Below are 12014 nucleotides of genomic sequence, written 5' to 3' on the forward strand. Positions count from 1 at the left end.
GTATCGTGTGAACCAGTAAGATAGAGAATCTAGTCATACATCATTTTATTGGCATCGAAACTTAATTTTTGGTTCGTAAACAATCCGAAATTGATCCAAAGTATAACCGGGATAAGAACGGTTCAAATCAGCACTAGCATTAACATTTCGAAGCTACTGCTTTCAAAAACCGAAGAAAAAATGTGAAACCACGCCCGAGGTGGGGCTCGAACCCACGACCCTGGGATTAAGAGTCCCATGCTCTACCGACTGAGCCACCCGGGCTGATGTACCAGTACTTTTGCGTTACACTCATCATTGGGATAAAACAAATGTTACTTGGAAGCATACGTTGCACTAAACAATCTTGAAAATCGCAACATGAAACCAACCACCAAAAGCTACATTCACCAACAATGAATGCGCTATACAAGAAATTGTAAGAAAAATACAAAGAACAAGTATCGTGTGAACCAGTAAGATAGAGAATCTAGCCATACATTTCATTGGCATCAAAACCCGATTCCTTGTTTTTAAACAATCCGAAATCGATCCAAAGTATAACCGGAAGATGAAGGGTTCAAATCAGCACTTTCATTAACATTTGGAAGCTACTGCTTTTAAAAACCAAAAAAAACATCACCACAACGCACGAGGTGGGGTTCGAACCCTCGACCCTGGGATTAAGAGTCCCATGCTCTACCGACTGAGCCACCCGGGCTGATGTAGCAATACTTTTGCGTTACACTCATCATTGGGATAAAACAAATGCTACTTGGAAGCATACGTCGCGCTAAACAATCTTGAAAATCGCAACATGAAACCAACCACCAAAAGCCACATTCACCAACAATGAATGCGCTATACAAGAAATTGTAAGAAAAATACAAAGAACAAGTATCGTGTGAACCAGTAAGATAGAGAATCTAGTCATACATCAGTTCATTGGCATAGAAACTTGATTTTTTTGTTCGTAAACAATCCGAAATCGATCCAAAGTATAACCGGGATAAGAAGGGTTCAAATCAGCATTAGCATTAACATTTCGAAGCTACTGCTTTCAAAAACCGAAGAAAAAATGTGAAAACAACGCCCGAGGTGGGGCTCGAACCCACGACCCTGGGATTAAGAGTCCCATGCTCTACCGACTGAGCCACCCGGGCTGATGTAGCAATACTTTTGCGTTACACTCATCATTGGGATAACACAAATGTTACTTGGAAGCATACGTTGAACCATACAATCTTGAAAATCGCAACATAATACCAACCACTGAAGGCCAAATTCACCAACAACGAATGCGCTATACAAGAAATTGTAAGAAAGTTACAAAAACAAGTATCGTGTGAACCAGTAAGATAGAGAATCTAGTCATACATCATTTCATTGGCATCAAAACCCGATTCCTTGTTTTTAAACAATCCGAAATCGATCCAAAGTATAACCGGAAGATGAAGGGTTCAAATCAGCACTTTCATTAACATTTGGAAGCTACTGCTTTTAAAAACCAAAAAAAACATCACCACAACGCACGAGGTGGGGTTCGAACCCTCGACCCTGGAATTAAGAGTCCCATGCTCTACCGACTGAGCCACCCGGGCTGATGTACCAGCACTTTTGCGTTACACTCATCATTGGGATAAAACAAATGTTACTTGGAAGCATACATTAGACCAAACAATCTTGAAAATCGCAACATAAAACCAACCAACAAAATCGACATTCACCAACAATGAATGCACTATACAAAAATTTGTAACAAAAAAACAAAAACAAGTATCGTGTGAACCAGTAAGATAGAGAATCTAGCCATACATTTCATTGGCATCAAAACCCGATTCCTTGTTTGTAAACAATCCGAAATCGATCCAAAGTATAACCGGAAGATGAAGGGTTCAAATCAGCACTTTCATTAACATTTGGAAGCTACTGCTTTTAAAAACCAAAAAAAACATCACCACAACGCACGAGGTGGGGTTCGAACCCTCGACCCTGGGATTAAGAGTCCCATGCTCTACCGACTGAGCCACCCGGGCTGATGTAGCAATACTTTTGCGTTACACTAATCATTGGGATAAAACAAATGCTACTTGGAAGCATACGTCGCGCTAAACAATCTTGAAAATCGCAACATGAAACCAACCACCAAAAGCCACATTCACCAACAATGAATGCGCTATACAAGAAATTGTAAGAAAAATACAAAGAACAAGTATCGTGTGAACCAGTAAGATAGAGAATCTAGTCATACATCAGTTCATTGGCATCGAAACTTGATTTTTTGTTCGTAAACAATCCGAAATCGATCCAAAGTATAACCGGGATAAGAAGGGTTCAAATCAGCATTAGCATTAACATTTCGAAGCTACTGCCTTCAAAAACCGAAGAAAAAATGTGAAAACAACGCCCGAGGTGGGGCTCGAACCCACGACCCTGGGATTAAGAGTCCCATGCTCTACCGACTGAGCCACCCGGGCTGATGTAGCAATACTTTTGCGTTACACTCATCATTGGGATAAAACAAATGTTACTTGGAAACATACATTGGACCAAACAATTTTGAAAATTGCGACATAAAACCAACCACCAAAATCCACATTCACCAACAATGAATATACTATACAAAAATTTGTAAGAAAAGTACAAAAACAAGTATCGTGTGAACCAGTAAGATAGAGAATCTAGTCATACATCATTTTATTGACATCGAAACTTAATTTTTGGTTCGTAAACAATCCAAAATTGATCCAAAAGTATAACGGGGATAAGAAGGGTTCAAATCAGCACTATCAATAACATTTGGAAGCTACTGCTTTCAAAAACCGAAAAAAAAATGTGAAAACAACGCCCGAGGTGGGGCTCGAACCCACGACCCTGGGATTAAGAGTCCCATGCTCTACCGACTGAGCCACCCGGGCTGATGTACCAGTACTTTTGTGTTACACTCATGATTGAGATAAAACAAATGTTACTTGGAAGCATACATTGAACCATACCATCTGAAAATCGCAACATAAAACCAACCACTGAAGGCCAAATTCACCAACAATGAATGCGCTATACAAGAAATTGTAAGAAAAATACAGAAACAAGTATCGTGTGAACCAGTAACATAGAGAATCTAGTCATACATTCCCTTGGCATCGAAACTTAATTTTTGGTTCGTAAACAATCCGAAGTTGATTCAAAAGTATCGTGGGGTAAGAAGGGTTCAAATCAGCACTATCATTAACATTTAGAAGCTACTGCTTTTAAAAACCGAAAAAAAACATTATCACAACGCCCGAGGTGGGGCTCGAACCCACGACCCTGGGATTAAGAGTCCCATGCTCTACCGACTGAGCCACCCGGGCTGATGTACCAGTACTTTTGCGTTACACTCATGATTGGGATAAAACAAATGTTACTTGGAAGCATAAATTGGACCAAACAATCTTGAAAATCGCAACATAAAACCAACCACCAAAATCCACATTCACCAACAATGCATGTACTATACAAGAATTTGTAAGAAAAATACAAAAACAAGTATCGTGTGAACCAGTAACATAGAGAATCTAGTCATACATCATTTTATTGGCATCGAAACTTAATTTTTGGTTCGTAAACAATCCGAAGTTGATCCAAAAGTATAGTGGGGTAAGAAGGGTTCAAATCAGCACTATCATTAATATTTCAAAGCTGCTGCTTTCAAAAACCGAAGAAAAAATGTGAAAACAACGCCCGAGGTGGGGCTCAAACCCACGACCCTGGGATTAAGAGTCCCATGCTCTACCGACTGAGCCACCCGGGCTGATGAACCAGTACTTTTGTGTTACAATCATCAGTGGGATAAAACAAATGTTACTTGGAAGCATACGTTGAACCAAACAATCTTGAAAATCGCAACATGAAACGAACCACCAAAATCCACATTCACCAACAATGAATGTACTATACAATTTGTAAGAAAAATACAAAAACAAGTATCGTGTGAACCAGTAAGATAGAGATTCTAATCATACATCATTTTATTGGCATCGAAACTTAATTTTTGGTTCGTAAACAATCCGAAATTGATCCAGTATACAACCGGGAGATGAAGGGTTCAAATCAGCATTATAATCACCATTTGGACTGAGCCACCCAGGCAGATAAAAAGCCAGTTTTGGGTTACAGTAATCTTCTGTCGTTGGCATAAAACAAGTATAACAGTACTTGCGATCATACATTGAACAATTAACTTTAAAAATCACACTATGAAGGAACTCACCAAAAGCTTGTTCCCAAAGAAACAAAACAATGAGATCAAGGGTTCAAATCAGTAAATTTCGAGCACACTGAGCTTAAAACTTCCACATAAAAAGTTAATCAGGAACAATATCAGTTACAAACATAATTATAAGAATACATATTTTATTTTATTCGTTTCTGAATCCTAAAAAGCATGACGAATACTTCAAAAAATTATCCTGCGTTAAAACAAATACAATATATAAAAATTATGTAAAAAATGCGTGACAAATTTTAATGGTATGTGAAAACTACATGACAAATTTAAATGTTATGTGAAAACTCCATGATAAGTTTTAATGGTATGTGAAAACTTCATGACAAATTTAAATGTTATGTGAAAACTTCATGACAAATTTAAATGTTATGTGAAAACTACATGACAAATTTAAATGTTATGTGAAAATTCCATGATAAATTTAAATGTTATGTGAAAACTTCATGACAAATTTAAATGTTATGTGAAAACTACATGACAAATTTAAATGTTATGTGAAAACTTCATGACAAATTTAAATGTTATGTGAAAACTTCATGACAAATTTAAATGTTATGTGAAAACTTCATGACAAATTTAAATGTTATGTGAAAACCACATGACAAATTTAAATGTTATGTGAAAATTCCATGATAAATTTAAATGTTATGTGAAAACTTCATGACAAATTTAAATGTAATGTGAAAACTACATGACAAATTTAAATGTTATGTGAAAACTTCATGACAAATTTAAATGTTATGTGAAAACTTCATGACAAATTTAAATGTTATGTGAAAACTTCATGACAAATTTAAATGTTATGTGAAAACTTCATGACAAATTTAAATGTTATGTGAAGACTTCATGACAAATTTAAATGTTATGTGAAAACTCCATGATAAATTTAAATGTTATGTGAAAACTTCATGACAAATTTAAATGTTATGTGAAAACTACATGACAAATTTAAATGTTATGTGAAAACTTCATGACAAATTTAAATGGTATGTGAAAACTAAATGACAAATTTAAATGGTATGTGAAAACTAAATGACAAATTTAAATGGTATGTGAAAACTAAAGCAATAAAGTAAAAATCAGTAAAAAGAGGTTTTTATTATCATTTTACTTTAGAGATTTACCAAAGGTGAGTATACGCTCAGCAATGTGTAATTGGTGAAATGATTAATAGAAATAACTTACTATAGTACACACTTATTATAGTTTACTTGAGATAGTTTACACAACTATTATTTTGACATTATCTTTAATTTTAACCAGCTTCTCTATTTTTAACAGCAAAATTGTAACATTTCAAAAACTGACAAACGTAGGATGTGAATTATTTTAAATATTAAAACAAGTTTTCCACTTTTACATTATATAAAGGTGAGCGTAAGTGAACGTTTAGCTGCAACAAACTCACCACAGGAAGTGATGTTATTGTGCGCGAGTGTAAGATTTCTCAGTTTAGGAAAGACTTTATCAAGCCTTTGCACATCTTTCCAGTCCCTTATATTGTTCTCAGTTAACTGAAGTAGTCTGAGACTATCATATGCAGGTATATCTAGAGTTACCTCCTCATAGGAATTCCCACTGAGATAGAGCTCTTCAAGACTACAATTAAAAGCCACTCTTGTTCTCCTCATAACAAACAATGGAACATTAGAAAAACATCTTTCAGCTATGCCCGTAAGTAAAGTTTCAGCCTGATTTGATGACCACAGGCTAAATACACCATATGAGTCTATGGTAAAAAATCCTATTTATAATCGCCAAGAGCCTAAAATTAGCTTAGGTTTCTCGCATCTCACATGCCATCTTTAAATGCCATAAATTAATTTTTAAATCAACATTTTAACCATTTTACCTCTTAATTGAAGCTCTCGAGTAAAGGTAAAAAAGTTCATCTTTGTGTATGCTATAAGTTTAATTAAGTTCATGCTATACATATCTTATATATACATGTATATATTTCTCAAAGTCCGTCTGTCTGTCATTCCCGCTATAGCTATTATTAGAACAGCGAGCTGGACAATGTTGACGTATCGTCATGGAGTACGTCATTATTAACTAGCTTAGTGGAATTTTCCATTGGCAGTATGCCAGGCTAATAGCTTGAAAGCTACAGTTGTTTGACAAAGTGTTAAAACCTTTACAATTGTTTTTATTTTTCTCTTAATTTATTTCAGCTAGACAAAACACTTCTCTCATGATACGTAGTTTGAAAGTAAAAATGGGAAATGTTGTTATGTTAAATACAAATCAATTTTTTGTCCAAAGACTTTTTTATTACCCAGGCAATGCCGGGTGGTACAGCTAGTATATGTATATTTCCGTATGTGTGGCGTTCCAGCTATAGCTATTAAAATCTTGGAATAATCTTGAAATAATTCGTACTGAAGAGGATTTGATCTCAGACTCTACCGTTCCCCAGTCCGACGCCCTACCCAATAGACTATAGAGATTACATTCTTCTATGCCGGTATTTGTCCCTATATGAAAGCATATACCTAACGGCTTTGCATATCATACATGGTTATTGCGTAAGTATGTGATTATCATTAGTTACCTTACTAAAATTTTCCATTGGCAGTGTGCCAGGCTAATAGCAAGTGGCAGGCGACTCTCATTACTTCCTATAGTTTATAAGCTTATTCTTATTACCCGGGCAACGCCGGGTAGCACAGCTAGTATACATATATTTATGGCATTGCAGGTAAGCCAGGGCTCGTTTTTGTTTTAGTAGCTCAAGCGGGCTAGATGAAGTTCACATATTTTAACCAAACGCCATTAAAGATTGGCAGGTATAATAAATATGTGCACAATTATTCCATAGTATGGCAAGTAGGCTGTGTGGTGTAGTGGGTGATAGCACACCAGATCTACAGCACTGGGATTTTCAAAGTCTATTTTAATGCGAAGCGGCCTTTTGGTTTCTAAAACCTTATTGCTATAACTGGACATACATGTACAGGCAACAAACTAACAAATGATAAAAACTGAGATTTATATATATATTCACATTATATGAACTCTTTACTTTGTAGAGAATGCAACATTTAGTTACAACTGAAATGAATAAACTGAACCTTTTTAAGAGAATGCTCTACAACAATCACTGAATCAAACAATTCTGTGCTTCGAATAGGTTTGGAGTTGCTTCAACTCCGAAACATAGAAGCGGCAAAATCCGAATGCATTCGACGCCATTTCGCTTTGCTAAAATCGTGTGAAGGCATTTCCTAGGAGAGAACTGTTTGACATCATAGAAATGCTCACTGCTGATTGATCCAAATCGATAATACTCGAGTAAGCTCTCCCCAGCGGAAGTAAAAAAATTTCAGCATGACGATCAATGCGATCAGGCACCCTGCACTAGGTAGTGCAACTAGTCAGCTACGCATAAATTGAACAGTGACTGACCCAAATACAATTCTACTCTAACAAGTTTTGTTTTGAGGGATACATCGCGAATCTTGCAAAGATCTATAGAATGTAACTCCGAACCATTAAAAAGGTAAGGTGCAAATTCGTCGACAGTAGGCAACTCCGAACTCATTCAAAGCATGAAAGCACAGATATTATAATTATTCAAAAAGGAACATAAATTACAGACGTTCACAGAAGCGTTTTTTGTGATGACAACAGATATTGAACAAGTCGTACATTTGTTCACTCACTTGGGTATGGCAGATAAAATATTTCCGATCGTTTGCCAAGTCATGTTTGTAAAATTAAGTACCAGTTTGGTTAATACTGGAAAGATCTTGCCAGGTAGACTAGTGGTTAGTTGCAGCAATGGATTTCTGGTAACATTGATTAGTTCTAGAGATGGCAAAGCCTCAAGAATTCTAAATACCTACAAGAAAAGTGATCTAAAAGGTAATTATAAGTAACTTGATAACACAATTATAATTTCTACATGAATTTCATCCAAAGGTGTGATCAAAAATATAGGTTTTGAAGAATGACCAAAAAATATTTTATGATAACCCAAGGTTTTTTATAAGTGACTTCAAAGACTTTTTCATTTGTTGGCTTCCTTGCAACAACATGAGAATTATAACTAAAACCTCAAGAAAACCATCTCTCATGGTGAAATGCAAAAAAGGTGAGTGACATTTTGCTTCTGATGTTTTCATTTCCATGTATTTACCATTAGTGGATCAGAAGATTGGGTTAAAGATGAACTTACACAGAACTTTAGTAGATTTTATTAGATTTATTAGAAAGTATTGGTATTTTTCAACCATTTGAGATTGTTTTTGTTTGAGACGATCTAAGTACCATGATGATTCAAAATTACAATCGACAAAACTTGATCGTGATTAAAACGATCATAAGAAGAATATGTATGAAATGATGTGACTAGTTGACATCGAATATTACCTTCAAGTTGCAGCGTTATTTCTATTCTGTCTTTATTCTGTCGGTCTTTTTGCAATTATAGACATCATAATCGCACTTTCGCTTGATCTGAGCAATTAAACAGCGATGAAGTTGTGTCGATTTTAATCTTAAAACATTCTGGCAGTCGATTAAACTCAAACATCAAAAACAACCGCAAATTTTAGAAAAATACTGATACTTTCTAATAAAATTGCTAAATTATTGCCAACGTTCCAAAAATAAATATCAGAATATTTTAAATAACGGAGAGTCTACCTGATGCCAGTCACTGATACTGTTGTGAGTTAGATTGAGTTCCTTAACAGCGGAGCAAAGTGTGGACAATGCATTGGTGTCCCCTGCACATGTTATGTTGTAGGACTCAAGGCCAATACTATCAGGCAGCTGAAGAACTTGACCAGCTGAAGAAACAAAAGATGCATTAGACAAGTTGAATTAAAATACTAAATTTGCTATTCAAATGATATCTGAAAATCATGTGAAATAATTGAAATAATCAAACCTAGACATTCCTGGAAAATTCGAAGTTTGCGCCAGCAGATTCTGACAGATGAGGTCAGAAAAATTTCTTCTTAAACTGTGCATGCAATGCTTATACGTAGAACAGAAAAAGCCTTGCTTAAAGATATGCTTACACAACATTGTAGTAAATTTTATTAGAATGTATTGATATTTTTCTATCATTTGCAATTGTTTTTGATGTTTGAGGTGATCTGACTGCCAGAATGCTTCAAGATTAAAATCAACAAAATTTGATCACAGTTAAAACGTTCAGAAAACAAATGTGTGCAAAATAACGTCACTAGTTAATATCGTTGCAATAGTTGATCGAGACTATAATAGCCTCGATCAAGCTAATGTGCAATTATGTCATCTATAATTGAAAAGAGACTGACGGAATAAAGACGTGTAATGCTGCCACTTGAACTCAATAATTTAGTTCAAGTGACAGCATTACCCATCTATTCTGTAAGTCTCTTTTCAAAGTCTATAGATGTCATAATCACACATTAGCTTGAATCTTAGTGGTTTACCCGCGATTGAGTTTTTCGAATTTAATCTTGAAACATCCTGGCAGTCAGATCACCTCAAACATAAAAAACAATCGCAAATGATAGAAAAGTACTGATAAGTTCCGATAAAATTTTGTGTACATTCATTTTTAAAACTGGATTTCAGTTATGGTCCATATAATGAACCTTATTCTCATTCTATGCTCATGATCACACCCAGTCCTATGAGAAATAGTACCGAAGTATACCATATCACACAACACAACTTGGAGAAGCTTGTTTAGCGAGTTAAAAACAAATAGCTTTGATAGGTCTTACCTGTTTTTCCTGGACCTTTGGCCGGTACAAAAATTTCACAGAAGTCGCTGTGATCCTCTTCTTTTCCACTTGTAGCATCATAATCGTACTTTTCATGTATCGCAGTCAGTATGGATTTAGAATGTTGTACATTTGGTGAAGCCATCTAAACCATCAGATGCTATACAGACATAAGATACGCACATGTAGCTATTCTGTGAATGTGTGTGTACAGTAGATGCTCTTATAACGCATATCTTCTATAACATATATTCCAGATAACGTAAAAAAATTATGCAAAGTTTTCGCTTCATACTACGTAAAAAATTCCATATAACGTAAAAGTAGGGTCAACTTCTTAAATTCGATTTGAATATCTCACCGCAGTTGTAAAAAAACGACGTATAGCGTTATATCTATTATATATACAACTTCCATAACATTCTAGTTCATCATGATAGATCGTCAGATGTGTCGACAAAATAGAGAATAGGTAGCTGCACAATTGTTAATAAATACTTAAAGGCCATCGATTGGTGCAGGTGTTACAGCGTCGGTCCACCAATCTGGATGTCAAAAGTTGTATTGCCAAAAGTTAATCCTAACCTTGACCCCTGGATACAGATAGGTAACAGACAGGGTAGGGTAGCCACCGCAACTTTTATAGTAAAATATATTTCTGTTTTTCTTGTTTTATTGTAAACGTATAAAATATTTGTTATTAGTTTGGCTTTCTAGAATAGACTTGGCTGTCTAAAAAAAAGTAAACAAATCATCGTAAATGGACATAAAATAAGTGCGTTCCCCATCAACGTATTGTGAAATTACCGCAATCCTTGTCTATAAAACCAGTGAAATTGACCGGAAAAAGGAGACAAGTTCTCGATGCAAACTAATAATATTACAGTTATGATACAGCCAACAAATTAAAAAGTTAACTCTAGTTTTTTTGTATGGCCAAAGGGGTGAGTTTAGACACATTAGGAATGGATTAAATAATTTACATGAGTTTACTGTTCATATAACGTAAGATAACAACCGCGTGAACATTCCTGGAACGGATTATTTACGTCGTAGGAGCGTCTACTGTACTCTCTTTCTGTGGTGTACTATCTTTCACTTTTACATTTATTAATATTAATAAATATATATGTATATTCATTAATAAAACTATATACCTATTTCTTAAAAGTGGTCGTATGTTTATTCGTCGTTTTGATTGTCTAGCTATAGCTATTATTTTAGCACTGCGCCTACACGTTACAATGCCCCTGTTGGAAAATTTTTTTTTGTAAGGTTCAATTACTATATATATGGGGTCAAGGCCAATTCTTCTCACGCGGACATTTATGGGAAGAGCTTCGACGTTCTCTCTTCGTTCAGTCAGACAGACAGTACGATATCTCATTTTTATATTTGCACCAGTATCGATTTTGTAGTGATTTGTGTAGTTGAAATAGATTAAGAGAAAAAATAAAAACAACTGTGAAGGTTTTCAAACTTTGTCAAACAACTGTCCAGTTGTGCTGCACCAGTTGTGCTACCTGGCGTTGCTCGAGTAATAAAAAAATCTTTGGACAGAAAATTGGTTTGTATTTAACATATAACAAAATTTGCCATTCTAATTTTCAAACTGCATATCATAAGAAAAGTTTTGATGGATAGCTTCTGATAAAACAGAAACCTTTTTTATACACATACAATTCTATGCAAGAATTGTTATTATTAATTCAACATATTCAGGATTTTTATTTTGTTTTCTCAGTTCGTATTAATTGTATTACTACCGAATAACCTTTTATTGTAATCGTAGCAAAACCGACTTGATTTAGCTATTACTTGCTAATTATTTCACACTTATATCTAAACCCTTTTATAGTTGTTTTATTTTTTTTAATTTATTTGACCTGCTCAAAACATTTTCCTCATGATAAGAAGATTGAAAGTTACAGTTGTTTGAGAAAGTTTAAAAACCTTTACAGTTGTTTTTATTATTTTTAAATTATTTCAACTACACAAAACACTTCTCTCTTGATATGTAGTTTAAAAGTTAGAATGGC

At 34.9% G+C, this 12014-nt stretch overlaps 1 protein-coding gene and 9 non-coding genes across 10 annotated transcripts in view; all 10 read right to left on the reverse strand.

The window, feature by feature from the left end:
• Positions 1-12014, reverse strand: part of LOC137392976 (tubulin-specific chaperone cofactor E-like protein) — a 49265-nt gene that overhangs the window by 27574 nt on the left and 9677 nt on the right. The window contains exons 2-5 of the mRNA XM_068079352.1: positions 9976-10135; positions 8900-9045; positions 7915-8093; positions 5658-5848 (exon numbers count right to left, since the gene is read on the reverse strand). Of these exons, the coding sequence (XP_067935453.1) occupies positions 5658-5848; positions 7915-8093; positions 8900-9045; positions 9976-10120 (661 nt within the window). The 5' untranslated portion in view covers positions 10121-10135. The remainder of the gene's footprint in view (positions 1-5657; positions 5849-7914; positions 8094-8899; positions 9046-9975; positions 10136-12014) is intronic.
• Positions 192-264, reverse strand: Trnak-cuu (transfer RNA lysine (anticodon CUU)). The gene has a single exon. It is a non-coding gene; the product is annotated as a tRNA-Lys (tRNA).
• On the reverse strand, positions 628-700 carry Trnak-cuu (transfer RNA lysine (anticodon CUU)). Its single transcript has one exon. It is a non-coding gene; the product is annotated as a tRNA-Lys (tRNA).
• Trnak-cuu (transfer RNA lysine (anticodon CUU)) lies at positions 1070-1142 on the reverse strand. Its single transcript has one exon. It is a non-coding gene; the product is annotated as a tRNA-Lys (tRNA).
• Positions 1508-1580, reverse strand: Trnak-cuu (transfer RNA lysine (anticodon CUU)). The gene has a single exon. It is a non-coding gene; the product is annotated as a tRNA-Lys (tRNA).
• Positions 1943-2015, reverse strand: Trnak-cuu (transfer RNA lysine (anticodon CUU)). Its single transcript has one exon. It is a non-coding gene; the product is annotated as a tRNA-Lys (tRNA).
• Trnak-cuu (transfer RNA lysine (anticodon CUU)) lies at positions 2384-2456 on the reverse strand. The gene has a single exon. It is a non-coding gene; the product is annotated as a tRNA-Lys (tRNA).
• Trnak-cuu (transfer RNA lysine (anticodon CUU)) lies at positions 2825-2897 on the reverse strand. The gene has a single exon. It is a non-coding gene; the product is annotated as a tRNA-Lys (tRNA).
• On the reverse strand, positions 3260-3332 carry Trnak-cuu (transfer RNA lysine (anticodon CUU)). Its single transcript has one exon. It is a non-coding gene; the product is annotated as a tRNA-Lys (tRNA).
• On the reverse strand, positions 3700-3772 carry Trnak-cuu (transfer RNA lysine (anticodon CUU)). Its single transcript has one exon. It is a non-coding gene; the product is annotated as a tRNA-Lys (tRNA).

The sequence above is a fragment of the Watersipora subatra genome, chromosome 4, assembly GCF_963576615.1.
Source record: "Watersipora subatra chromosome 4, tzWatSuba1.1, whole genome shotgun sequence".
In the NCBI taxonomy this organism is placed as follows: domain Eukaryota; kingdom Metazoa; phylum Bryozoa; class Gymnolaemata; order Cheilostomatida; family Watersiporidae; genus Watersipora; species Watersipora subatra.